Consider the following 27,516-nt stretch of genomic DNA (forward strand, 5'->3'; position numbering starts at 1 on the left):
TCTCCTCTCCCCTCCAACCCTCTCCCCTCCTCTCCCTCTCCCCTCCTCTCCCTCTCCCCCTCCAACCCTCTCCCCTCCTCTCCCTCTCCCCCTCCAACCCTCTCCCCCTCCTCTCCCTCTCCCCCTCCAACCCTCTCCCCTCCTCTCCCTCTCCCCCTCCAACCCTCTCCCCTCCTCTCCCTCTCCCCCTCCAACCCTCTCCCCCCCAACCCCCTCCCTTCCCCTCCCCCCCCCCTCCCCTCCCCCCCCCCTCCCCTCCCCCCCCCCCTCCCCTCCCCCCCCCCAACCCCCTCCCCCCCCAACCCCCTCCCCCTCCCCTTCCCCTCCCCCCCCCAACCCCCTCCCCCTCCCCCTCCAACCCTCTCCTCACTCCCCACTCACAGCCGGTCTCCTTCTTGATTTCCTCGATCTCCTCCTCCCGGAGCAGGCTCGATGCCCGAGACCCCATCGTCTCCCGCCGACACTACTACACCACACACTCACTCCGAGTCCCGGCCCCGGGAATGCGCCGCGCGTACACTCGCCCCCTCCCGAGGACGTGCACGGGCGCGGAGGAGCGAAGAGGGCCGGAATTCCGGCCGCGCGCGACTCTCCCCCTCCCACCTCCCGCAGCGTCCAACCACCGGTGACGTCGAGACACGCCCGTTTGTGTCGTCGCCTGCGATGATGTCACCCGCCCCGCCCCTTCACCCTCTCCTTCCCCGACTCTGCGACCCCTGGTGTCCGCCACTAACGGAAAGGCAGCGACGGTTTTGTCAATCGGGAACTAGCCCTGTGAAAGGAGCAGTCAATCGGCAGAGGGATTGCAATGTTTAGCTAAGAGACCAAGTCTATGTTGCTATTTGGTATACAGTATAGGAGAACGTATGAGCTGTTCTGCCATTCAGTAGACGACAGCCCACTTCAGTGATAACAAAGTGTGAAGCTGGATGAACACAGCAGGCCAAGCAGCATCTCAGGAGCACAAAAGCTGACGTTTCAGAGAGGGGGATGGGGAGAGGGTTCTGGAATAAATAGGGAGAGAGGGGGAGGCGGACCGAAGATGGAGAGAAAAGAAGATAGGTAGAGAGGAGAGGATCGGTGGGGAGGTAGGGAGGCGATAGGTCAGTCCAGGGAAGATGGACAGGTCAAGGAGGTGGGATGAGGTTTGTAGGTAGGAAATGGAGGTGCGGCTTGAGTTGGGAGGAAGGGATGGGTGAGAGGAAGAACTGGTTAGCGAGGCAAAGACAGGCTGGGCTGGTGTTGGGATGCAGTGGGGGGAGGGGATGAGCTGGGCTGGGTTTGGGATGCCGTGGGGGGAAGAGGAGATTTTGAAGTTGGTGAAGTCCACATAGATAACATTGGGCTGCAGGATTCCCAAGCGGAATATGAGTTGCTGTTCCCGCAACCTTCGGGTGGCATCATTGTGGCACAGCAGGAGGCCCATGATGGACATGTCATCTAAAGAATGGGAGGGGGGAGTTGAGATGGTTCACGACTGGGAGGTGCAGTTGTTTATTGTGAACCGAGCGGAGGTGTTCTGCAAAGCGGTCCCCGAGCCTCCGCTTGGTTTCCCCAATGGAGAGGACGCCACACCGGGTACAATGGATACAGTGTACCACATTGGCAGATGTGCAGGTGAACCTCTGCTTAATACGGAAAGTCATCTTGGGGCCTGGGATGGGGGTGAGGGAGGAGGTGTGGGGGCAAGTGTAGCACTTCCTACGGTTGCAGGGGAAGGTGCTGGGTGTGATGGGGTTGGAGGGCAGTGTGGAGCGAACAAGGGAGTCACAGAGAGAGTGGTCTCTCTGGAAAGCAGACAAGGGTGGGGATGGGAAAATGTCTTGGGTGGTGGGGTCAGATTGTAGATGGCGAAGTGTCGGAGGATGATGCGTTGTATCCGGAGGTTGGTGGGGTGGTGTGTGAGAATGAGGGGTTCCTCTTTGGGTGGTGGGGGCAGGGTGTGAGGTATGTGTTGCGGGAAATGCGGGAGACGCGGTCAAGGGCGTTCTCGACCACTGGGGTGGGAAAGTTGCGGTCCTTGAAGAACTTGGACATCTATGCGGGAGTGGAATGCCTCATCGTGGGAGCAGATGCGGCGGAGGCGGAGGAATTGGGAATAGGGGATGGAATTTTTGCAGGAGGATGGGTGGGAGGACGTATATTCTAGGTAGCTGTGGGAGTCAGTGGGCTTGAAATGGACATCAGTTACAAACTGGGTGCCTGAGATGGAGACAGAGAGGTCCAGGAAGGTGAGGGATGTGTTGGAGATGGCCCAGGTGAACTTGAGGTTGGGGTGGAAGGTGTTGGTGAAGTGGATGAACTGTTCGAGATCCTCTGGGGAGCAAGAGCCAGCGCCGATACAGTCATCAATGTAACGGAAGAAGAGGTGGGGTTTGGGGCCTGTGTAGGTGTGGAAGAGGGACTGTTCCGCGAAACCTACAAAGAGGCAGGCATAGCTGGGGCCCATGCGGGTGCCCATGGCCACCCCCTTTGTCTGTAGGAAGTGGGAGGAATCGAAAGAGAAGTTGTTGAGGGTGAGGACAAGTTCGGCTAGGCGGATGAGGGTCTCGGAGCGGGACTGGTCGGGCCTGCGGGACAGGAAGAAGCGGAGTGCCTTGAGGCCATCTGCATGCGGAATACAGGTGTATAGGGACTGGACGTCCATGGTGAAAATGAGGTGTTGGGGGCCAGGGAATTGGAAGTTCTGGAGGAGGTGGAGGGCATGGGTGATGTCACGGACGTAGGTAGGGAGTTCCTGGACCAAAGGGGAGAAAATGGAGTCCAGATAGGTGGAGATGAGTTCGGTGGGGCAGGAACAGTGTGAGACAATGGGTCGACCAGGGCAGGCAGGTTTGGATTTTGGGAAGGAGATAGAAACGGGCCATGCGGGGTGGGGAATAATAAGGTTAGAGGCTGTGGGTGGGAGGCCCCCTGAGGTGATGATGTCATGGATGGTGTTGGAGATGATGGTTTGGTGCTCGGGAGTGGGGTAATGATCGAGGGGGCGATAGGTGGTGGTGTCGGAGAGTTGGCGTTTGGCCTCGGCGATGTAGAGGTCAGTGCGCCATACTACCACTGTGCCACCCTTGTCTGCAGGTTTGATGGTGTGGTTGGGGTTGGAGCGGAGGGCTGCCCGTTCTGCGGGGGAGAGGTTGGAGTGGATGAGAGGGGTGGAGAGGTTGAGGCGGTTAATGTCTCGACGGCAGTTGGAGATGAAGAGGTCGAGGGAGGGTCGGAGGCCTGGGGTTGGTGTCCAGGAGGAGGACTTGTGTTCGAAGCGGGTGAAGGGGTCAGTGGAGGGAGGGTTAGGCTCCTGGTTGAAGAAGTAAGCGTGGAGTCGAAGGCGGCGGAAAAACTGCTCTATGCCCAAATGTGACTGGTATTCGTTGATATGTGCTTGTAGGGGGACAAAGGTGAGCCCCTTACTTAGGACTGACCGTTCGTCCTCAGTCAGTGGGAGGTCTGGGGGGATGGTGAAGATTTGGCAGGGCTCAGTGTGGCTGTCTCCTCTGGGGTTGCTGGCTGTGGAGGTTGTGGGCGGAGCGATGATGTTGTCGGCCGTGGGCGGGGTTCCGTTGGTGTCGGCCGTGGGTGGGGTTCCGTCGGTGGTAGGAGGAGTGGGGTGGGTGGCAGCAGCAGCAGTGAGGGTGGTGTGTGTGGTGTTGTAACTGGAAGTGGAGGCGGTGACTGCAGCAGTGGTCGCGTCCGTGGTCCTGGAAGTGGTGTGCCCGGTGGTGGCGGATGTGATGTCATCGGTGGGGGTCACCGGCCGTGTCCTCGTGGTTAATGGCGGCGGGTGCATGGTGGGGGAGGGGCAGGGGCAGACTCAGGATTTGGGAGGTGCACGAATCCTCTTGTGGGTGGCAGGAGCCAGTGAGTTTGTTGTTAGTGCCTTCTCTCTTGCTGCTCCCATATCCCTTCACCACCTGGATCTTTAGAAACCTGCCTGTAAATTTTGATAAGTGTGAATGAAGCAACATCAAAGAAAGGGTGCAGTTCTCAAGTGGAGGGGTGAGCTGCATGTCATGGGTGGCAAGTTGAGACATGCATAGTACTGGGCATTGCAAGGTGTGGAGCTGGATGAACACAGCAGGCCAGGCAGCACCAGAGGAGCAGGAAGGCTGACGTTTCGGGTCTGGACACTTCTTCAGAAATGGGGGAGGGGAAGGGGGCTCTGGAATAAATAGAGAGGTGGGGGGAGGCGGATAGAGGAGAAGATCGGGTGAGAGGAGTCAGACAGGTACAGGATATAGACATAAACAGGTTTATTTCAGAACCCACTTCCTTTCCCCCACTTCTGAAAAAGGGTCAAGGCTCGAAACGTCAGCTTTCATGCTCCTCTGATGCTACTTGGCCTGCTGTGTTCATCCAGCTCTACACCATGTTATCTCAGATTCTCCAGCATATGCAGTTTCTACTATCTCTAGGACTGGGCATTGTCGACTGTGTTGGAGATTGGGAAAGCTAGGATCACATTGGTGATTAGCAATCTGTGTAAAACACTGATTAGGCTTCAGTTACTATATCGTGCCTAGTTCTGACACCACACATCAGCAAGGAGGTGAAGGCAGTGGGAATCGAGGGTGTAGTAAATGATTATTGTGGTCAGGGACTTGGTTCCATGGATCGGCTTGAGAAGCTGGGGTTGTTCTCCCTTAAGTGGAGAAAGTTGAGAGACGGTTTTGCAGAGATATTCAAAATCATGGATCTGGAAGAGAATGACAAGGGAGAGTCAACACAGTGTGGAGCTGAAGGAATACAGCAGGTCAGGCAGCATCAGAGGAGTAGGAAAGTTGACATTTTGGGTCCGGACCCTTACTCCACACTGCGTTGACTCTGACTGTGGCATCTGCAGTTCTTGGTATCTTCGAGAGGCCAGGGAAAAGCTTTTTCTATGGATGAAAGGGTCAATAACCATAGGACACAGATCTAAAATAATTAGCAAAAGAAGTAAAGGTGAACAGGATAATTAAAATTAAACAGAAAATTAAGAAGTAGTTAAGATTTGAAATGCACTACACGAATGAGGTGGAGGCAGTTTCCAGAATAGCTTTCAAAATTATTTGAAAAGAAAAGATACAGGAGTGTGATATTGGTTGAGTTGATCTTACAGAGTTGACAGGATTTAAGAGATTGAATGGTCTCATACACTAATCATTCATTGATTCTATCTGTGCAGACCTTTCGCTTAACAATAATTCCTGTTAGCTTCCAATTTTGAATAAGAGATTGGACTTAGAAATATATATTCAGGCAAACTTTGACACTCAGCAGCCAGTGCCTTCACGTACTGGATTCCTGCTCACTGGTGTGGCATAGAGAGCATTGCAATACTTAGTCTGAGGGCAATGTCTGCTGATAATGGGAAATGCATATGCAAGGTTGTACCAAAGTGTGCCATTATCTCCAATCCCTTATCAAGGCTTATGAGTCTGTCAAACAGGCATGTCATTGGCTGTGAAAGATTGTTTCCTAAGTGTTTCTCAATCCAACAAACTGTTGGAGTGCTTTCACATTTGTTGGCCACTGCATCACGACTACAACTGTCACCTTGTCAGGATCTGGATGAAGTCTTCTCGTAAGTATTTGAATTACATGTTTGATTTTCAAGTTCAACTTCAGGTTCATTTGGCAAGCTATCTCTTACAGTCCGCTAGATTCCTGTTTATTGATGGCTTCTTCAATCATTTCTCCACACCCATAGATCATTCACAATAGCTTCCACTGCAGGGTGATCATTGATTATATCGTACTACTTGCGTTAATAACTCTTTTGGAGCAGTGGGAATACCGAATGACCATGACCATGACCATCCCTACCTAATGAATATGTTTAGATGTTGTTCCAAAACTGTTGCATCCATGTGGCTTCACTTCTCTGACCATGCTTCACATTGAGGATGGTAAAGAACTTTGCCTTGGTGAGTTATGGTAAAATGTCTTCAGTGGTTGGCATGGGGTAATGTTATTGATGTTTTGAAACTCACCATCCAAGTCACTTTTCCTTTTCTCACCATTAACTAGCAGATTATGATTGAATTTTCCCTTCCTTTTAAACATGGGAGCATGTATATCCCACTCCCTTGGTTTGTGGACTTGGATTATGTAAGGATCTCGAGCATTATTGTAAAGTTAAACCAAAAGTCCTGTTTATTTCACATTCTTGGGTTCAGCAAAAACACAGGCACACCCAGAGACATACAAGGGGAGAAACTGAATCAAAAAGAATACAGAAATTGTACAATGACCAACAAAAACATAGGTGCAAAGCAACTGAAGATACCAGTTTATCAATGCTCTTATTCTTCGTTGGCACAACATTGTGGGCTGAAGGGCCTGTTCTGTGCTGTACTGTTCTATGTTCTATGTTATTTGTAAGATAGAGAACATAAATCCAAAGCAAGAGTGAACAGTCAGAAATTTCCCTTTAAAATCTCTTTGAAGGTCTTCTAAGGAATTTATTTTTTCCTTTGCTGAAGTGTAACTTGTGCTTCATTCGTTTGGTGAATGAAAATTGATAACTTACAGAGAGCACAAGTACAAGCTGTTGGCTGCTTTTTACAGAGATAATGGGAACTGCAGATGCTGGAGAATCCGAGATGACAGTGTGGAGCTGGATGAACACAGCAGGCCAAGCAGCATCTTAGGAGTACAAAAGCTGACGTTTCAGGCCTAGACGCTTCATCAGAAAAGTGGGATGGGGAGTGGGTTCTGAAATAAATAGGGAGAGAAGGGGAGGCAGATCAAAGGTGGATAGAGGAGATGCAACTCTCTTGTTCAGTCTCCTCTCCACCTGTCTTCTCCTCTATCCACCTTTGATCCGCCTCCCCTCTCGCCCTATTTATTTCAGAACCCTCTCCCCATCCCCCCTTTCTGATGAAGAGTCTAGGCCTGAAACGTCAGCTTTTGCGCTCCTAAGATGTTTGGCCTGCTGTGTTCATCAAGCTCCACACTTTGTTATCTCGGCTGTTTTTTACAGCCCCTTCTGTGCTGAAAGTTTAGGGGGTTCTATTATCATTGGTAGATGTTGTATAGAGAAGCAGTTTTGACCCCTGAACCATCTCCTATTTCATAATTATATGGCAAAAGGGCAGCTGGATTAGCACTTCGGGAGTCATATGACCAAGCTTCCTTGTTGGGAGAAATTTGTGGAAACACGGAGGGAAAGAATTGTATTGGAAATGAACAACCATCTCTGGTCTGTCCTATAAGTTAAATAGAATAGCAAAAACACATCTTGCAGGATTGGGATCACTTGCCATTCTACTGGACAAATGTTTTCTCACTTCATTTTTGCAATGCATTTCAAAACTACGCCCCCAGCCCTGATGAAGGGTTTTGGCCCGAAACCTTGAGTTTCCTGCTTCTTGGATACCGTTTGACCTGCGATCCTTTTAAACCTCACACCAATGGACTGTGGCTTCCACATCTGCAGTCCTTATTGTCTCCAAAATGAGAATCGAATGTAGTATTTCAAAAATGTGTGAATGACAACCTTCGAGTTTCTACACACGAATAGATTTATGAGAGTAAAGTTGTTGTTTCTCAGAGGATATGCTTTCACATCAGGATCTTTTATGCGTAACCGATTCTTATTTCTGATGTGATCATTTTTCAGTTGTCCAAACATGCAGGATTCGGCTAGATGCATCAGTGTCTTCATTTGCAGATCAATATTCTTCCTCTCCCCTGAGTTCTGATATTGAACATTAAGTAAAATGAAAATTTATAGTGTGCAATACAGACTATAGCACTGTTTCTCCAGCTTTGATAGCTGAGTAAAAACCGAAAGAACTGCAGATGCAGTAAATCAGAAACACAAACAGAAGTTGCTGGAAAGCTGAACAGGTCTGGCAATATCTGTGAAGGGAAATCAGAGTTAACGTTTTGGGTTGGTGACTCTTCCTTCAGTTCTGAGGAAGGGTTGCTGGACCTGAAACCTTAACTTTGCTTTCTCTTCACAGATACTGCCAGATCTGCTGAGCTTTTGATAACTGATTTGCTACTCTTATTGGCTCAGTATTTGTATTTAGCTTCATGGTTATCTAATAATTTTACCACTAAGAACAGGAAAAATATATAAAATGCTGTCTCAGGTCTAATTTCTTCAGTAGCAGAAAGTGCTTTTGACCTCCCCTTCAGCAATGCCTTAACCGTCCTGTTGACTTTTTAAATTTTTGTGACAGATGGAAAGGTTGGCATTTGTTATCTATTCCTAATTATGGTTTGCCAGACAATTTCAGAGGGTAGTTGAGGATCAAATACATTGCTGTCAATATATGTCAGCCAAACCAAGTAAGAATGGTAGATTTCCTCTGAAATACATTATATTTGACTAATGTACTACTGTCATCCAAATTACATTATTTACATGGTTACTGCTGACAGGCTTTTAATTCCAGATTTTTATTGGAATCAAACTTCATCATCCACTATACTAGGATTTGAACCTATGTTTTCAGATCATTAACTGAGGGTTTGTGGATTATCAGACCAGTAACATTACCACTAAGCCAACATCTGCTCTACTGTGTGAGAGGCCCCACCTAATCCTAAACAGAATTGAAAGTAGGTAGTGTTTTGGAACGATCAAATATAGCACCATTGGAATCTGTACCCCCCTCAATATGACAGTGTTCATGAACGCTGACTCTTGCAGGACAAACTGATTTGACAAGAGCTCTTCACAACTCAGTATCACCTCTGATGTTAGAATCCTGGAGAGTTGCTGGAACAATAGTCAGTCCATTAATAGACCTAGTATTCAAATAGTCAGAAAGTGAAGCATGTTAAGGTTTTTTGTGTTGCACTCATCAGGGCAAATGCAGGAGTGCCAAATTCCACACGTTCATGAAAAACTTTACCACAAACAAAAGGGTTTCAGTCAGTTCTGACTGTAGACTATGACTTCTCCAAGCTTCCAGGTAATTTGAGAGCACACCAGGATTGTTTTCAGAGAATGGGTCCTTTTGTATGAATTTATGTTGCTTAGTGAGTGCAACTGCTGTAGGAGCATGACTGATGATCTTAAATTGAGTGTTTTCCAGCAATTAGTGCAATTAGGATTGTTCAGCAAGTGAAGCCTATAGCTCCCTTATCATTCCATATTGTTCTCCATGCAGCACCGCAACCAGAATTGACTGACCAAACTTTCTCTCCAGCAGTACAAATTGTTGTAATCATTTGAAATTTGGTACTCTTGCATCTGTTTGATTGAGTGCAAGATGAAAAGTTTCAGTAACATTCACGTTCTGCACTACTAGTGATTAATTTAGATAGTTATAAATTTGCAGTTTCACTCTGCATTTAGAACTTGTCCATTAGCGATCTGAATAATTCTGAAGTGGTTGAGCTCAAAGAGATTTTTCCTTGGTATAATACAGGATAGTGGAGGTTGTACATTTGTAATTCATATATAAGGAGCTGGTGCACAGTAACTTGATTGGAGCAGATGGCTCATCCTTAACAGAGCCAGGATCCACTCCATTTATTCGAGCAAGTGCGAAATCTGCTTCACCTACCTAACCAGTTCAGTGGCAAAGTGATCCTACAAGCTTAAGTGTTTCATAGAATCCCTAGTGTGAAAATAGGCCCTTGGGCCCATCAAGTCCACACCAACCCTAACGAGGATCCTACCCAGACCCATCCCCCTTTAACCCACCTAATCTGCACCTCCCTGATCACAATGGCCAATCCACCTAACCTGCATATCTTTGGACTGTGGCAGGAAACCCTCCAACACGGGGAGAATGTGCAAACTCCTCAACGGTTGCCCGAGGCTGGAATCCAACCCTGGTCACTGGCACTGTGAGGCAGCAGTGCTAACCACTGTGCCACCACGCCACCCTTGTGTTGATGGATGAAGGCCTAAATAATTTGATCACAGCAAGCAATACTGTTTCCAGCTGTCTAGGGAAAAATGCTTGAGAGCTGAACGATCTGATGGGATGTGTGTGGAATCAAGATCAACTGTTAATTAGTCAGCAGCTGGCAAGTGCAGGAATGTTGCAGCTTTTCAATATTGTAGTATTATATAGATGAATTTTCAGCAGCTATTCTAACAGCAGGCTGTTTCATATAATGATTCATCCTTGGAAACTTTCAAAATGCAGTAAATATACCAGTTGACAGAATTTTGGACAGGGAAGAGGAAGAAACAAAATTTGCCCCTGATATACTGAGACTAGGACATGGACAGCCTCTGAAGCTTTCTGCCGTTCCCTCAGACTGTGATCTGTTTCTTTATTCCATTTACCCACCTTGATTCATATGCCTACACACAGTCAGTCTCAATGTAAATTAGTTTAGCTTTTTGGGAGGAGAGTTCCACATTTCCATTTAATTTCTCAGAAGTGATTCTTGCCAATCTCACTCTGAAACAGTACTTAGTTTATGATAATAGCCCCTCGTTCATGACTTGTCTACCAGAGGAAGTAGTTTACTTGTGTTGACCCTCTCAAATCTCTTTGATTTACTATTTTAAACACTCAATAGTTGAAGTGCAAGAGGATAAAAGGCAACTTGTTCACAATTTAATTATTTAAGTCCTGCAGAATCCTCAAGAATCTGCACTATCCCTTCCACAAAGTCATCTACAGCATGGAAAGAGGCCGTTCAGCCCATTGAGTATGTGCTGGCCAAAAACTATCACCTAACTGTTCTAATCAGCACTTGGTCCACAGGGTTGTATGCCTTAGCATCGCAGGTGCACATCTAAATACTGCCAAGTACTCAGAGGCAGCGAGTTCCAACTGTGGAAGTAGCACTTCCTGCAGTTGCAGGGGAAAGTGCTGGGTGTGGAAGTGTTGGAGGGGAGTGTGGAGCGGACAAGGGAGTCGCGGAGAGTGGTCTCTCTGGAAGGCAGACAAAGGGTGGGGTCGGATTGTAGATCGTGGAAGTGTCGGAGGATGATGCGTTGTATCTGGAGGTTGGTGGGGTGCTATGTGAGGATGAGGGGAATTTTTTTTGGCTATTGTCGGGGGGGGGGGGGGCGCAGGCACGTGAGGGATGATTTGCGGGAAATACGGTCGAGGGTGTTCTCGACCACTGCGGGGGCAAGTTGCAGTCCTTGAAGAACGAGGACATCTGGGACGTACGGGACTGGAATGCCTCATCCTGGGATCTGATGCGGCAGAGGCCAAGGAATTGGGAATAGGGGATGGAATTTTTGCAGGAAGGTGGGTGGGAGGAGGTGTATTCCAGGTAGCTGTGGGAGTTGGTGGGCTTGAAATGGACAATTCAGTCTCCTTCTTTACTGAAACTCTCCAGCCCTGCCAGGTACCTACATATCTCATGAGTTTGTGAACACGTGCAATTTTTGGGTGTGGCACAGTGGCTCAGTTCTTAGCACTGCTGCCTCACAGTACCAGGGACCCAGGTTTAATTCTAGCCTTGGGTGACTGTCTGTGTGGAGTTTGCACATTCTCCCTGTGTCTGTGTGGGTTTCCTCGCTGGACTGGCTTTCTCCAGCAATCCAGAGATGTGCAGTGTAAGTGGATTGGCCTTACTAAATTGCCCATAGTATTCAGGGATAGAACATAGAACAGTACAGCACAGAACAGGCCCTTCAGCCCACGATGTTGTGCTGACCATTGATCCTCATGTATGCACCCTCAAATTTCTGTGACCATATGCATGTCCAGCAGTCTCTTAAATGACCCCAATGACCTTGCTTCCACAACTGCTGCTGGCAACGCATTCCACGCTCTCACAACACCCTGTGCAAAGAACCCGCCCCCGACATCCCCTCTATACCTTCCTCCAACCAGCTTAAAACTATGACCCCTCGTGCCAGCCACTTCCGCCCCGGGAAACAGTCTCTGGCTATCAACTCTATCCACGCCTCTCACCATCCCGTACACCTCAACCAGGTCCCCTCTCCTCCTCCCTCTCTCCAACGAAAAGAGTCAGAGCCCAGTCAACCTCCCCTCATAAGATAAGCCCTCCAGTCCAGGCAGCACCCCGGCAAACCTCCCCCGAACCCCCTCCAAAGCACCCACATCCCCCCTACAATAGGGCGACCAGAACTGGACGCAGCACTCCAAGTGCAGTCCAACCAAAGTTCCACAGAGCTGCAACAAGACCTCACGACTCCCAAACCCAATCCCCTCGTCAATGAAAGCCAAAACACCACACGCCCTCCCAACAACCCCGTCCACCTGGGTGGCCATTCTAAGGGATCCATGTATCTGCACACCAAGATCCCTCTGCTCCTCCACACCGCCAAGAATCCTATCCCCAATCCTGTACTCAGCCTTCAAACCCGACCCTCCAAAACGCACCCTATGTGGAGATTAGGTGGGTTATAGGGGGGGTGGGTCTACATGGGATGCTCTTGAGGGTTGATTTGGACTTGATGGACTAAAGGGCCTGTTTCCACACACTGTAGGGATTCAATATTGATGAAGAACGTCCTGGAAAATCCTCGCCACCCTTGAGTGATATAACAAGCCTCCTAAAATGTGAATTCCACAATTGCACACATACTCTAGCTGTGACCAAACCAACATTTTGTACAGTTTCAGCATGACCTCCCTGCTCAAACTCTATGCTGTGGCCAATAAAGGCAAGCATCCCATATGCAACCTTAAACACTAACTGTCCCACTACTTGAAGGGACCAGTGGATATGTTCACCAAGGTTCCTCTAATCCTCAATGCTTCCATGGCTCCTGTTATTCATCACAGAATCACTTGCCTTGTTTGTCCTGCCGAAGTGCATCACCTTACGTTTATCTGGATTGAATTCATTTGCCACTGATCAGCTCATTTGACCAGCCCGTCTGTATCCTCCTCACTATTTACCACACCATCAGAGAAATCATGGTTAATGTTTCGGGTTGAGTGACTCTTCCCTGGAATGCACTGAGTTGGACTGGGATAACAAAGTGCGGAGCTGGATGAACGCAGCAGGCCAGGCAGCATCAGAGGAGCAGGAAAGCTGATGTTTTGGCTCTGGACCCTTCTGCAGAAAAGATGACCACTGCTGTCTGCTCCCTGTCAATCAGCCATTTCTGCATCCAATTTGCCAAACTTCCTTGCATCTCCTGGGTTCTTACCCTCTCCCATCCAGGACTTTATGAAAAACAGTGAGGTAATATCCAGATTTGAACACAGTTACTTCAGAAAGGGCCTGAAGAAGGATTATACAACTGAAACATCAGTTCCTCATTGTTGTATTTCAGCCTCCTAGAGATAAATTGCATTGCATATGTTGCATTAGACTTTGTTTCTACACACTAGCTTTTAGTGACTGATAGATACATCGGGCGGCACGGTGGCTCAGTGGTTAGCACTGCAGCCTCACAGCGCCAGGGACCCGGGTTCGATTGCAGCATTGGGTGACTGGCTGTGTGGAGTTTGCACATTCTCCCCGTGTCTGCGTGGGTTTCCTCTGGGTGCTCCAGTTTCTTCCCACAGTCCAAAGATGTGCAGGCTAGGTGGATCGGCCATGCTAAATTGCCTGTAGTGTTCAGGGGTGTATGGGTTATAGGGGGATGGGTCTTGCTGGGATGTTTCAAGTGGCGGTGTGGACTTGTTGGGCCAAGTTTCCACACTGTAGGGAATCTAATCTAATCATACACACCAAAGTCCCTTGTTCCTCCACATTTTGTTCTTTCTCATCACAAAAAAAATCAGACTATTCATTCTTGGAACTAGTTGAGGATGCTTCATAGCCCTCTGCATTGAAATTCATCTATTGATCAAAATTAGGAGCAGAGGTGGCCATTTGGCCCATCAAGCCTGCTCCATCAATCAGCATGATAACCGTTGATCGAGGTGTCTCCAGAACACTCACTTTCCTGCTTATCTACCCATAAGCCTCGACTCCACTGCAGATCAATAATCTATTTCACACAACCTCCACTACTCTCTCGAAAGAGAATTCCAGACTAACTTCCTCTAGGAGAAGAAATTCATGCTTATTTCTGATGTAAGAAAAGTGAGACTGTTCATTTTTTAAACTGTGCCTCTTTATTGTAGATTCCCCCCAGGAGGGGAAATACCTTCTCAGCTTCTACTCTGTCAAGCTCCTTAGGAATATAAAATAGTCTCTCATTCTTCTAAACCCCAATGAACAGTGGCCCAAACTGTTCAAATTTCCCTGATAAGACACTCCGTCCCAGGAATCAGCCAATCCCGATTCTAGCACTCATGCTCCTCCTTCAGTGAAAGGACACATTCCATGCACAACTCTCAATGCAGTCTCACCAATGATCCATATAATTGCAGCAAGGTTTCCCTACTTTTCCACTGCATCACTCTTGTAATGAACGCCATACTTACATTTTTCTTCCAAATTACTTACTCTGTTTGCATACTACCCATTAACCCGACTGCTTAGGACCCACCTGAATTTCCAGTCATCTCTTTGAATTAGGTTTATTGTCACATATACTCGTGAGTGCGATGAGAAGTTTGTAAGTCGACACTTATGGCGCCATCTTAGATACAAAGATACCGAGGTATGGAATCTTTGTACAAAGCAGCAAAATAAAGAAAACAAACTTAAAAAGTTAAACATTACAGTTCTTCTTACTGAAAAATAGAAAACCTAAGAAACATAGTTATACAGACTATAAGTGCCTAGCCATGCTAGGCTCACATTTCTTACAAGGGCTCAACTTCTTCCACTCTGGGCTTGACCTCACTGCCACCCTGGGCTGTTTACTCTTGCAGCCTGTTCCTGCTCTCGTTGCTGGCTATCCCAGTCAGCCTGTTCCCACTCTTGCCACAATATCAGCTAACTCGGCTACAATGTAATTGGTCCCTTCATTCAAGTCATTAATATGGATCATAAGTAGTTCAGGTTCCAGCACTAATCCCAGTGGCTCAACTCTGTAGTTTACTGTTTACCATCTGCCAACCTGATACTGGTCTATTTATCTCTAAGTCCTGTTTGTTGGCCAATCCTCTTTCTTTGCTAAATATCATTCCTAATACCGTGTACTCTTATGCTTGATGTGGCACATTACCAAATTACTTTTGCCAACCCTTTATAACACCCCTGCCTCCCAATTTAGTGTAATCTGCAAACCAGAATACACAACTCTATTTCTTCCTTCAATTAATTGTAAATGAAGAAAAGCTACAGACCAAATACGAGGGGCAGTTTAGTACATGTATGTGTCCCCACTTAGATTAGTTGATTACAGTGTAGCGAATTCGAGATTACGTTGTGTTGCCACCATTTCAAAAATGTTCACTGGTGAATCGGCCACTTTATCTGGAAGCCCAGAAAACATCCTTGACTTGACTTTGTTCTCATCCAGCAATCTGATGGGAGCCAATTTCTGCATAGCCAAGATCATACAAATAATACTTGAATATTTAAAACAACTTTATATATATTAGTTGATGGATAAAGAACTGGCTGCAACTTAATTTGGAGCTACATATCATGAATAGGTGTAGGATCTTTAGAAAAGACAGGCAGTATCAAAATTCACAGAGGGTACAATTACTAGAATAGATGGAAGGGATTTCAGTAATGGTGATGGAACTGTGGAAACACTGCTGTAGAAATTTATCATGATCACCTAGGAATATAAACTAATTTTACTGCTTCAACTGAGATTAACTAACCTGAGCGCAGGGCAGAAATCAAACTTGGGACCTTTCTAGTTTGTATTCTGGTTAGAGATTTTCCACCTTTCAATTTAACACTAAGCATGTTACAAAATTGTGGTCTTCCTCAGTGCCTAGACAGCAACACAGGAATAAACTAACAAAATAAATTTACACTCTTGGCTGTGTTCTGTTGTACTTTCTTTATATAATTCCTCATACAATGGATCACTTGTGGCATTCCATGTGTTGTAACTGTCAGTGATAAAAAAAAGCTCAATGTCAGGCATTTTACAGATTGTAAGGTTGCGTGGAAAATCATGTGCCCCAATGTTAAATAAACTTTTAGGTTTTACCATGACAAAGGGATTCTGGGTAATCTGAGATGGAGGATGGTTAAAAAGTCATGGCTGTAAGAGATGTTCCCTTTTTGAGGTATTTTCAGCGTTGGAGCTAATTTCCTCGAATTCTAGGAGCAGTACTTACTGTTTTGTAATCTGTTGCATTGTTTTGGAACTTTGGGGGAATAAAAAGTCAAAATAGTAGCACTTTATCAGTGTGTGGCAGCTCACAGCTGGGGAGCAGCTAAGTATAACCTTACTGTTTAGTTTTTGTAAATCTACAATAGTAGATTTTATGGTTTTATTCAGATCTATTTCTTGATTAAACTTGAGAAAAAAAAGCTGCTAAACTAGCCTGGTGCAGTGTTTTCACAGCAGCAGTAAGGCTGTGCCATTTTCTGGGTCTTTTCTGGATTGTTCAGGTGCAAAGATGGCCTTTAGCAGAGTGCTGTGCTGTGCTGTTCCTGTTGGATGTAGGGTATCATGGACATTTTCCATGTTATGATGAATTTGTCTGCAGGAAGTGTGTCTAGTTGTAAATCCTGTTGGATCACATGGATTGGTTGGAGCGGCAGTTAGAGACAATGGGGAATTTACAGAAGCTGTGATGGATGGCATTTGCAGGGAGGGAGATAAACTAAAGGTATAGTCAGGTGCACGGATGACGTCCAGAAAAAGGTAGGAGAGGGAGGTAGGTAGTGCAGGAGTCTCCTGTGGCTAGCCCCATCTCAAGCAAGTATGTTGTTTTGGTAGATGTTGGGTGGACTCTCCAGGAAGTGTAGCACTGGCAGCCAGGTTTGTGGTACTGAGACCGGCTGAAATGTAACGAGGGGTATGCCGACTTCCAAGCGATTGTTTGCAGTAGGGGACTGTCTAGTCAGAGGCACAGACAAATGATTCTGTGGCTGACAGAGAGACATCAGAATGGTGTATTACCTCCCTGGAGCCAAGATCAAAAGACATCTTGGAGAGGAGGGGAGAGGGACCAGCAGGAGGCCATTGTACACATTGGAACGAACAACATAGGAAGAGAAAAGAATGAGATTCTGAGGAAAGAATATATAAAGTTAGGCAGGAATTTAAAAAAGGTCCTCAAGGGTATAATTACTCGCAGTGCCACAAGCCAGTGAGGGCGCGAAAAAGGAGGATAGAGCAGATGAATGGATGGCTGAGGAACTGGTGTAGGAAAGAACGTTCATATTTTTGGGATTTTTGGAATCTCTTTCGGGGTAGAAGTGACCTGTACAAGAATGATTATTGCACCTGTATTGGAAAGGGTCTAATATACTGGCAAGGAGGCTTGCTGCAGGATTTAAACTAGTTGTGAGGGGTGGTGGAACCTCAGTTAGATAGTAAAGAAAGAGATCAGTCTGAGACTGGTACAGTTGGGAAAAAAACAGCGAGTCAAACAGTCAGGAACAAAGTAGAGAATGATATGGGACTGATGAATTAAACTATTTATTTCAATTCAAGGCCTAACAAGTAAGGCAGACGAACTCAGCACATGGTTGGGAACATGGGACTGGAATATCATTGCAATTGGAGAAATGTGGCTCAGGAATGGTCAGGACTGGCATAATGTTTCAGAATATAACTACTATAGGAAAGATTGAAAGGGGGACAAAAAAAGGAGGGGGGAGTGGTGTTTTTGATTAGGGATAACATTACAGCTGTATTTAGGGAGGATATTCCTGGGAATACATCCAGGGAAGTTAGTTGGGTGGAACTCAGAAATAAGAAGGGATGATCATCTTGTTGGGATTTTGCCAGACTACCTCTTCCCCACCCCCAAAAGTCATCAGGCAATTGAGAAACAAGTTTTTAAGAAGATCTCAGTTATCTGTAAGAATAATAGGGTGGTTGCGTTAGGGCATTTAAACATTCCAAACATCGACAGGGACTGCCGTCGTGTTAAGGGCTTGGATGGAGAGGAATTTGTTAAGTGTGTTCAAGAAACTTTTCTGATTCAGTATGTGTATATACCTACTAGAAGTGGAAAACTTGATGTACTCTTGGGAAATAAGGCAGGGAGGTGACGGAGGTGTCAATAGGGAAGCACTTTGGGGCTAGTGACCATAATTATATTAAAATACTGATGGAAAAAGGATAGACTGGATCTAGAAGTTAATGTCCTAAATTGGAGGAATGGCCAATTTTGACAGTATTAGGCAAGAACTTTCAAAAGTAGATTGGGGATGTTTGCAGGTAAAGGGACAGCTGGAAAAATGGAAAGCCTTCAAAAACAGGATAACAGTCCAGATTCAGCATGTTCCTGTCAGATTGAAGGGCAATGCTTGATGCCTAGAGAAATTGATGTTTTGGTCAAAAAATAAAAGGAAGCATATGTCAGGTATATACAGCAGAAATTGAGTGATTCCCTAGAAATGTATAAAGGCAGTAGGAGTATACTTCAGAGGGGAATCAGAGGCACATAAGAAGAATCCGGAGGGATTTTTTATATTCATTAAAGGACAAAAGGGTAACTGGAGAGAGAACAGGGCCCCTGAAAGATCGGGTGCCTACGTGTGAAACTGCAGGAGATGGGGGAAGATACTAAATGAGTATTTTGTATCAGTGTTTACCATGGAGAAGTATATGAAAAATAGAGAATGTGGGGAAATAAATAGTGACATCTTGCAAAATGTCCATATTACAGAGGTGGTGGTGCTGGATGTCTTAAAATGCATAAATGTAGATAAATCCCTGGCACCTGATCGGGTGTACCTGAGAACTCTGTGGGAAGCGATTGCTAGACCCCTTGCTGAGATATTTTTATCATTTATAGCCACAAGTGATGTGCCGGAAGTCTGAAGGTTGGCTAACATGGTGCCACTATTTAAGAAAGGTGGTAAGGAAAAGCCAGGAAACTTTAGACCGGTAAGCCTGGCATTGATGATGAGCAGGTTGATATAGGGAGTACTGAGGGACAGGATTTAATGTACTTGGAAAGTCAAAGACTGATCAGGAATAGTCAACGTGACTTTGTGCATGGGAAATTGTGCCTCGCTTATCTCTTCAAAAACAGCAATCAAGTAAAAAAGAGGATTGATTAGGACAGAGCAGTGGACATGATCAATACAGACTTCAGAAAAAGGTTTGACAAGGTTCCTCATGGTAGACTGGTTAAAAGGATAGATCACACTGAATAGAGGGAGAACTGGCTAAATGGATATAGAATTGGCTGGAAGGTAGAAGACAGAGGATGGTAGCAGAGGTTTACTTTTTAGGCTGGAGGTCTGTGCCCAGTGGTATGCCACAAGGATCAGTGGTAGGTCCACTGCCTTTCTTCCTTTAAATGATTTATATGTGAATACACTAGGTATGGATGGTAAGTTTGCAGATAACACCAACATTGGTGGTGTAGTGGCCAGCCAAGAACGTCACCCCAGAGTACAACAGGATCTTGATCAGATGGGCCAACAGGCTGAGACAGATGGAACTTAATTTAGATAAATGTGAGGTGTTGCATTTTGAAATGATAAATCAGGGCTGGATTTATACATTTAGTGCTAAGATCTTAGCAAGTGTTGCTGAACAAAAAGACCTAGAGTACAGGTTCATAGTTCCTGGAGTCAGAGGTCGATAGGACAGTGATGGCGGCGTTTGGTATGCTTGCCTTTATTGGTCAGTGCACTAAGTATAAGAGTTGGGAAGTCATGTTGCAGCTGTACAGGACATTGGTTAGGCCACCACTGGAATACTGCATCCAATTCTGGTCTCCCTGCTGTAGTAGGAAGTTGTGAGAAGACTTAGTGATGTTGCCAGGATTGAAGGGTTTGTGCTACAAGGAAAGGCTGAATAATCTAGGGGCTAATTGTCCCTGGAGCTTTGGAGGTTGAGGGACACAGATGGGGTAAATAGACAGACAGACAGATAGACAGACAATGTCTGTTCCATGGAGTAGGGGAGTCCAAAGCAGAGGGCATAAGTTTTAGGTGAGAAGGGAAAGATTTAAAGAGGACAGAAAGGACAACCTTTTTATGTAGAGGGTAGTGTGTGTAAAGAATGAGCTGCCAGGAGTAGGCTGGTACAATTACAATGTTTAAAAGGCATCTGGATGGGTATATGAATAGGAAAGGTTTTGAGGGAAATGGGCCAAATGCTGGCACATGGGACTAGATTTATTTCGAATAGGGTTGGCATGGATGAGTTGGGCAAAAGGTCTGTTTCTGTGCTGTATATCTCTATGATAGTTGCCAATCTTAATGCTGATGAGAAATGGTGCCAGGGATACAACTGTGAATATTCTCAACCTGTGACGTGTATCATCCAGAGGGATAAAGGCAGCAGGTACATGGGAACAGCCTGGCTGTACCCAGTCCAAATGCACTGCAGAGGTTCCAGGTTACAGATCATCACTACTTTCACAAAAGGAGGACAGGGATGTACACTGTTGTCTAGTTCCTCTTAAACAAATTACAGACAACACCAACCACAATGTTGTGAAGGAATTTGCCCAGATGTCCCACAATACAAAAGCGGTCAAATCAATATGAACACATGCTGGTATCAATACAAGACATTCCTAACTTTATTAGTCTAAAGTTACAATAATGTGTAATACTAAAATCCTCTCTAATCCTATTTGGCTTTTTGAGGTTACGATACTTCCCAAAACTCTTGTAGATTGGCACAGTGACTCTCTCTGGCTTGGAAAATCTGCTTTCTTTCTCTCACTCTGGATGGTCTCTGTCTCTTGCCATGCTGTTTTCCTTAGAAGGCATCAGATGAATCCAAGAGCCAAGTCTGCAAGTGAACTCTGTTTTTAGACCTTTGAGATGATTTTTCTGTGAGTTTCTACAGTTCTGGCTAATCAGGAAGATACACTTAATAGTTTGAAACAAGAGTCAATCATTTGTATTCTATAAGTATGAAGCTGGAATAAGCACAGCAGACCAGATAGCTGGAGCAGGAAAGTCAATGTTTTAGGCCAAAACATGTTGACTTTTCCTGCTACTCTGATGCTGCCTGACCTGTGCTTTTCCAGCCTCACATCCATAGACTCTGGCTTTCAGCACCTGCAGTCCTTATTGTCTCTTAATCATTTGGTTCGCCTACTACTGTTAGTTTCTTCATGTAGCAGACCTGGGCCTTTCTCTGGGCCCTCTGTTCAGTGGATAAGTTGTTGGGGATATGTCTGACCAGGATAATTGTTGTCTTTTATATTACACTAATGTCATTAGCACCTGGCTCTGTGTTTATACTGTCTGGGCTTTGTGATTTCAGTTTACTTAGCAAATGTATCCAGCATCCCTTGCTCTCTGGCCAAGTTAGCAATCTGTGCTTTTCGCAACCAGGAGGCTGCTACAAGTGAATGCTGGCCTAGCTAGCAATGCACATCTGAGAATTAGTTTTTAAAAAATGCAAGTACCTGGTCAAGAATCTGCACACGAGTGACAGATGCATGAAGGTTGTTGGGCACCAGTGTCAGGAGAGGTGTCTTTGGGCAGCAGCACCAGTGACTGAACCAATTCCTTTTAGATACTGTCTGTTCATGAAGCTTGTCAAGGTAGCCTAAAAATAGGCTTGCTCACTTCCTTCAGGCAGGTGATTCACACCCTGCAGATCATTATCTTTCTGGTCACTGAAAACAAATTTCAAATTTTGAGACTTGGAATGCTGGAATACTCACAGATAATCTCAAGAGTGAAAGTCTGGAAATGAGAACGACAGTCATAATGCACGAGCTGTCCAAACCAATGACCACTTTCCATGAGATCCACCTTCCTGAGCAGAGGCAGCTGAAGTAACTAACAGGGACTACATGTTCTCCTGGAAAGGAAAGATTGGCAGCAACACATTACATGGTGTCGATATTGCTATCTAGAATAGGAATTTGGTTGCACTGCCTGAGCACCCCAATTGTATAGAAAGCATGTAACTTTTCACCTTCAGCTCAAGCATAAGCAAAATGCCACCACAATCATCACTTATGCCCTGACTCTGACAAAGTAGTTAAGGAAAGGTTATAATACGATTGCAGGTCCCAGTGTGATCCCAAAAGAAGAAAAGACCCTTGTTGAATAATGGTACCATGTTAAATATGTTTCAATTCCCTGGCAACTCTCCTGGGAGGATTTGTAAAGTATCAGGGCTCCTACTATTTCCTGTTGCTTCCCACAACAGCTAAGGCTGCATCTCATCTGGGCATGGGGAATTATCTAATTATGAGCCCACAAAAACCATTAGTACCACCTCCCTCTCCGCACTCATCTTTCAAAATAATCACAGCTCCCCGCCCTGATTTCTAAACTCACATTGTGACTGTATTCAGCAATCATTTAAAACCTTACCTACATTTTACAGCTCATCCCACATTGCCACGCTGGTCCCTACTGAGCCCTACTCTTTCCCTGGTTATCCTCTTGCCCCTAATATTCTTATAAAATACCTTTGGGTGATCCTTTATTTTACTTGTCAGTGTTTTATCTTGCCCCCTCTTTGCTCTGCTAATTTTTCAGGAAACCCTGCACTTTATGTACTTGTCTCGACTTTCAGTATCTACCTTCAGCTTTCCTTTATTCATGCTTTTTCCAGTTCTATACATCCCTTGACATCCAGAATCACTGAATTTGTTTACCCCTGACGTTCCTTCACCTTTACGGTGTAGCTTTTCAAACTATGTAGCTGCTCCTAGTCCACCCTGGCGAGATCCTTTTCACACTAAAATCACCCTCCCCCAATTCAGAATTTTTATTTCTTTGTCCTTTTGCATGACCTCTTCAAATTTTATTGAGTTAGCGTTACTATTACTGAAATGCTCCCCACTTACACTTCTACTATTGCCCAGCTTAGCTCTCAAATTAGGTCGGGCACCATCCCTCTCTTGTAGGGCTTTCCTTGAGCTGGCTTTAAAAAAACATTTAAAAAAAATTCTTCCCCTTGTACGGCTTTCACACCATTTCTCCCAGTTAATGTTGTCCGCCATCTACAAGGTAGAAGTCAGGAGTGTGATAGAACACTCCACATTGCTTAGATGGGAGCAGCTCCAACTACACACGAGAAGCTCAATGAACGAGACCTCTGATTACACAGTGCTGCAATTCAAATACAATCAGCACCCATGCACTTTATTGGGTAAAGTTCCCTCATGACCCAACAACCAAAGAATTTTGTTATGAGCTTGATGGTTGGTTGGTTGATTTCAGAGTATCAGCCTCACTCAATGATTTATAATTTAAAAGGATCTGCTATAGTGTGTTAAATTTGGCTTTCTACTGATGGATGTGAAATTGAAGTCTTTGTGGAGGAGAAACAGGACTTCAAAGTAAAGGAGACTCAATGGGAGTGAAAACCAGGACTTTTGAAAATCTGGAGAACAAGTTTGGGAAACTGGGATACTTTTTGACAAAAAAAAATGTCCCCGCCAAACCACCACATCCAGTCACCTTAAATCATGGATCCAGTGACTGTTCTGTTTCAGCAGTTGAATGAAACCCAACTGAGTTGGAGATAGCTTGCTTATTAGCATTCATGTTGACTAATCCCATGATTTGTTAAACAAAGAAAAGCTCTAACATCTGGGAGGCTGCAGCACATTTCAGAGGTTGGTAAGTATTACTTCTTCAATAACTCCCAAGAATTTACGTTTCGGTCATAAGAAAGGAAATCATTTATTTAGCAGGAAAGTCATACTTTGATACAGATTTACAGGCCTGAATTAAGAAAAAAGTAATCTTAATGTCAAAAATCAGAGCAGTATTAAAAATACAATATCTTAGAAGCTTATCAAAGAATATGACACATAACATGAATGCACAATTATTAGTGGAAATATACTGCTCCTATTTCACAAATATTTTCTCCAAACTAACCATTCAAATTGTTTCCCTTTCATTGGAGTCAGGATACAAGCAATAAACTGGAAGCCTAGATCGAGATAGCAGCCGCTCAGTTAGCACAGTGACAGAAGGCAGCCTGCTGTTTTATTTCGCTTCCTGAAGGATGCACTTAGCTGACACTCGGCACCCTTTCCATATGGTCTAATTATGGGTACTCTCTGTGTAGGAAACTAAAGTCTCATTACTTCATGAACAGCACAAAGGAACTCAAAGCCATTCAGCTACTCCAAAACCACGGTAAATCAAAGCAAGCTCCAGTTGTAATGTGACAACATGGAAGGCATTTCTAAAAAGTGAGATAGAAACTGATTTGAAAAGTGCCTTCCCCAGAACAGGTCTTGGTTTTATCTATAGATCTTGATAGTCAGGCAGAAACAGCAGCTTCACCTGCAGGCTTCAGAACTGAACAATGGTCAGTCACCTTCACAATAATGTCAACATTCAGCTCAACCATCTCTGGGATCAGTAATTGATTTCTGCACAAAGTTGAACACTGGCAACAATGCGTTTTGTCAGAGTTAGAATACTGAAAGACTGACACGTTCCAAGGGAGGACAAAGGTCCTGAGTACAATCGGGGCTTGGTTCAAGCAATGGAATCTCATCATTCTGCATTTCTAAAACATTTTCACCTGAGGGCACAATGGACTCAAGCTCTGGAATGTCATCTGTGTTTATCACCCTTCCTTCTACTTCAGATATGTTCTCAGATTGAGGGCATGGTCTCACCAGAAGGCCGTTTTCATCTACTTTATAACTTTTCATAGCATCTTCTCTTCTCAGTCTCTGAATAACAGCTAATTCCTTCAATTCATATGGAAGCTCCATTGAGTAATGCTGACAAAGAAAAAAACAAGCATGAAAAATTTGGAAAGTTATCCTCAATGTCCTGACCCAATATTTATCCTCTGGCTAACATTTAATAAAAACCCATTAGATTATCTGCTTATCATCACTTTCCTACTTGTGGGAGTTTGCTGTGTTATATGGATGTAACAACACATTGTTCCTCATGGTAGGCTTCACCTGATAGACAAATGGGAAATTGCAATGCATTAATCCTGAATTCATCAAATTTACTTTCAGCAATACAGCTTATGTTTTTGAAACTTATTTTTAAAAAATTGAATACCGAAGTTGTATCTATAAGGTTCCGTAAACGCAGTTGAGCAGAAACCATTGGGTTAATTAAAAATACTGCAGGTGCTGGAAATCTGTAACAAAATCAGAAAATACCAGAAAGGCTCTGTGGAAGAAGAGTGACAAGTTAAAGTTTTAAGCACAATCCTACATCAGCACTCCAAAATTTGTCACTTTGCTTCCTAGACATTCTGCCCGACTTGCTGAGTATATTCAGAATGGTTATGTGCCATTAAAAAGAATAATGACTTTTTAAAAAAGTCACAAACTAAAACACCTTTCTCTGTGCTAATTAGTCCTGTAATCAAGCCCTCATTAAGAATTCTCCTTGTTCATCCTGTGCAAAAAAAAATTCAGTTGCTCAATTCTTTGCTACAGTGCAAATGTTCTGGGTGCAAATGCACTTGAAAGTTAATTACATTTATTTTCACTAAAAACGTACGACAAAACTGCTGGAATGTTCTAAGTTTATCTGAACACTGTGCACATTTTGACAGTCATTACTTTAGTGCACTGGGAGGAAAACATTAAAAATGCTGGTGATAAACATCTCCGTCAGTTCAGACAGGTCAATGAGAAAGTGCATGATTTACTTTTCATTTAACTCTGACCATAAACAAAACAACTAATTACTCATCAAGTACCCACATGGAGCATTTAGCTGTGGGATGCTTGACACAATGGAATTAGAAACAAAGTGGCAAATATTGGAAATCTGAAATTAACAGGTTGATTACTAATACACCGAGTCACACCTGAAAAAGTCAATCTACCTTACTGTTAAATGCTGATTGGCTTGCTGTGCATTTCAGAGATTTCTATGATGGAACTACCAGCGATGGTTATCACGTATCAAAAAATGACAGAAAACTAAATAATCACTACTAAAGTTAACAAAGTTTTAAGTTTTGTAAAGCTTGGCTTAAAATGCATCTTAAAATTTAGTGCATCATTTCTGGCATTTCAGAAATTCTCTAAAGCTGTTAGCATGCGTAGGTGGGAACAAAACATTCTTTTAAGCAATTGTTTACAGAGAAGTTAATTTAGGCGTCATATGCTTCTGCTTTGAGACTGTTCCATCATTTTTTCAGAACATATTTTTGCATTGTTCAGCAATGTTAGTGGAAAGTCTTGTTTAATCCTTTGCTTTATTCACTCGCATCAGCTTCAACCAACACTTCCATACCCGGGGCTAAGTGTGGAAGATGTCACAAAAAGGGCAAAGATGATGAAAAGCCACAACTCATAAAATTCAAGATTTCACCAAGAACCAAATGTTGCCAGGAGATGAATTCGGGTGCATTTTTTAAACCAAGTCTTTCTTCATATGATTCAATATTTACTTGGTGTTTTCCAAATAAAATGTTTGAAACTTCGAGCTACTATCAGTATCTCTTCCAATTTCTTCTCAAATTTTTGATGATTGCGTGCATGACCATGCTGAAGCAAGTGGTCTTTATTGAAGAGGCTCATAATTCTCTTTTAAACAAGTTGAGTTCAACTGGAACGAGCACAGAACAACTGGTGGCAATTTTCTCAGTGAAGAAAAACCGAAAGGCAATGATGTTCCAACTATCAATAGCCAACCTGGCAGCAACCATATGCCAACTATTTCCAACTGACAAAGGCCTTGGCTGCTCAGAAACCAGAATCAATTGCGTCCAAGTGCCTCTCATATTGCTTGGCAACTGTTCCAGTTAAACAAGATAGTAGGAACTGCAGATGCTGGAGAATCTGAGATAACAAGGTGTAGAGTTAGAAGAACACAGCAGGCCAAGCAGCATCAGAAGAGCAGGAAAGCTGACGTTTTGGGCCTAGACCCTCCTTTAGAAATGGGGGAGGGGAACGAGTTCTAAAATAAATCGGGAGGCAGATAACAGATGGATAAAGGAGAAGATAGGTGGAGAGGAGACAGACAGGTCAAAGAGGCAGTGATGGAGCCAGTAAAGGTGAGTGTAGGTGGGGAGTTAGGGAGAGGATAGGTCAGTCCAGGGAGAACGTACAGGTCTCCGACCTACTAGCCTCATCCCACCCCCTTGACCGCTTGTACCGGCATGGAGGCTCAGTGATTAGCACTGCTGCCTCAAAGCACCAGGGGCCTGGCCTGCTGTGTTCTTCTAGCTCTACACCTTGTTATTCTCAGATTCTCCAGCATCTGCAGTTCCTACTATCTTGTTTAACTGGAACAGTTGCCAAGCAATATGAGAAGGATGAGGGGGGATCTAATTAAAACTTAGAGAATACTGAATGGCCTGGGCAGATGCTTCCAATGCTGGGAGAGACTAGGACCTGAGGGCACAGACTTAGTGTAAAGGGAAGAGAGAGAAGTAGAAACTTGTTCAGCCAGAGTGTGATGAATCTCTGGAATTCACTGCCACAGAAGGCTGTGGAGGCCAGGTTTTTGAGTACATTTAAGACTGAGATAGAAAGATTCTTGATTATCAAGGAGATCAAGGGTTACAGGGAGAAAGCAGGAGAATGGGGTTGAAGAATTTATCAGCCATGGTTGAATGGCAGAGCAGAATCAGTGGGCTGAATGGTCTAATTTCTGCTCCCATGTCTTATGGTCTTATAGACTACTAAAATAATAAAAAGGATGAAACTCAAGGCTTTGTTTTGAATGCTGAATGCATCATTTTATGAAACA

General features: G+C 44.7%; 1 protein-coding gene and 2 long non-coding RNA genes across 5 annotated transcripts in view; 1 reads left to right on the forward strand and 2 right to left on the reverse strand.

Annotated features, from left to right (window-relative positions):
- The first annotated feature begins 1,319 nt into the window (after nucleotides 1-1,319).
- LOC125455569 (uncharacterized) lies at nucleotides 1,320-26,251 on the forward strand. Of its 2 annotated transcripts, none has more exons than XR_009446259.1 (2): nucleotides 1,320-1,617; nucleotides 26,035-26,251. It is a non-coding gene; the product is annotated as an uncharacterized LOC125455569 (long non-coding RNA). The 2 variants fall into 2 exon arrangements; XR_009446258.1 differs by lacking the exon at nucleotides 1,320-1,617 and adding an exon at nucleotides 4,338-5,560.
- LOC125455570 (uncharacterized) lies at nucleotides 7,479-21,772 on the reverse strand. Its single transcript, XR_007248273.2, has 2 exons — nucleotides 21,261-21,772; nucleotides 7,479-7,678 (listed from the first exon to the last, which is right to left on the reverse strand). It is a non-coding gene; the product is annotated as an uncharacterized LOC125455570 (long non-coding RNA).
- The window catches only part of exd1 (exonuclease 3'-5' domain containing 1), a 51,905-nt gene continuing 47,652 nt past the window's right edge, over nucleotides 23,264-27,516 (reverse strand). Inside the window, exon 10 of one of the 2 annotated variants that reach the window (XM_048537700.1) lies at nucleotides 23,264-24,566. In XM_048537700.1, coding sequence (XP_048393657.1) covers nucleotides 24,249-24,566 — 318 coding nt within the window. In that variant the 3' untranslated portion in view covers nucleotides 23,264-24,248. The remainder of the gene's footprint in view (nucleotides 24,567-27,516) is intronic. The other variant, XM_048537699.2, reaches the window with a different exon arrangement.

The sequence above is a fragment of the Stegostoma tigrinum genome, chromosome 10, assembly GCF_030684315.1.
Source record: "Stegostoma tigrinum isolate sSteTig4 chromosome 10, sSteTig4.hap1, whole genome shotgun sequence".
Lineage (NCBI taxonomy): Eukaryota > Metazoa > Chordata > Chondrichthyes > Orectolobiformes > Stegostomatidae > Stegostoma > Stegostoma tigrinum.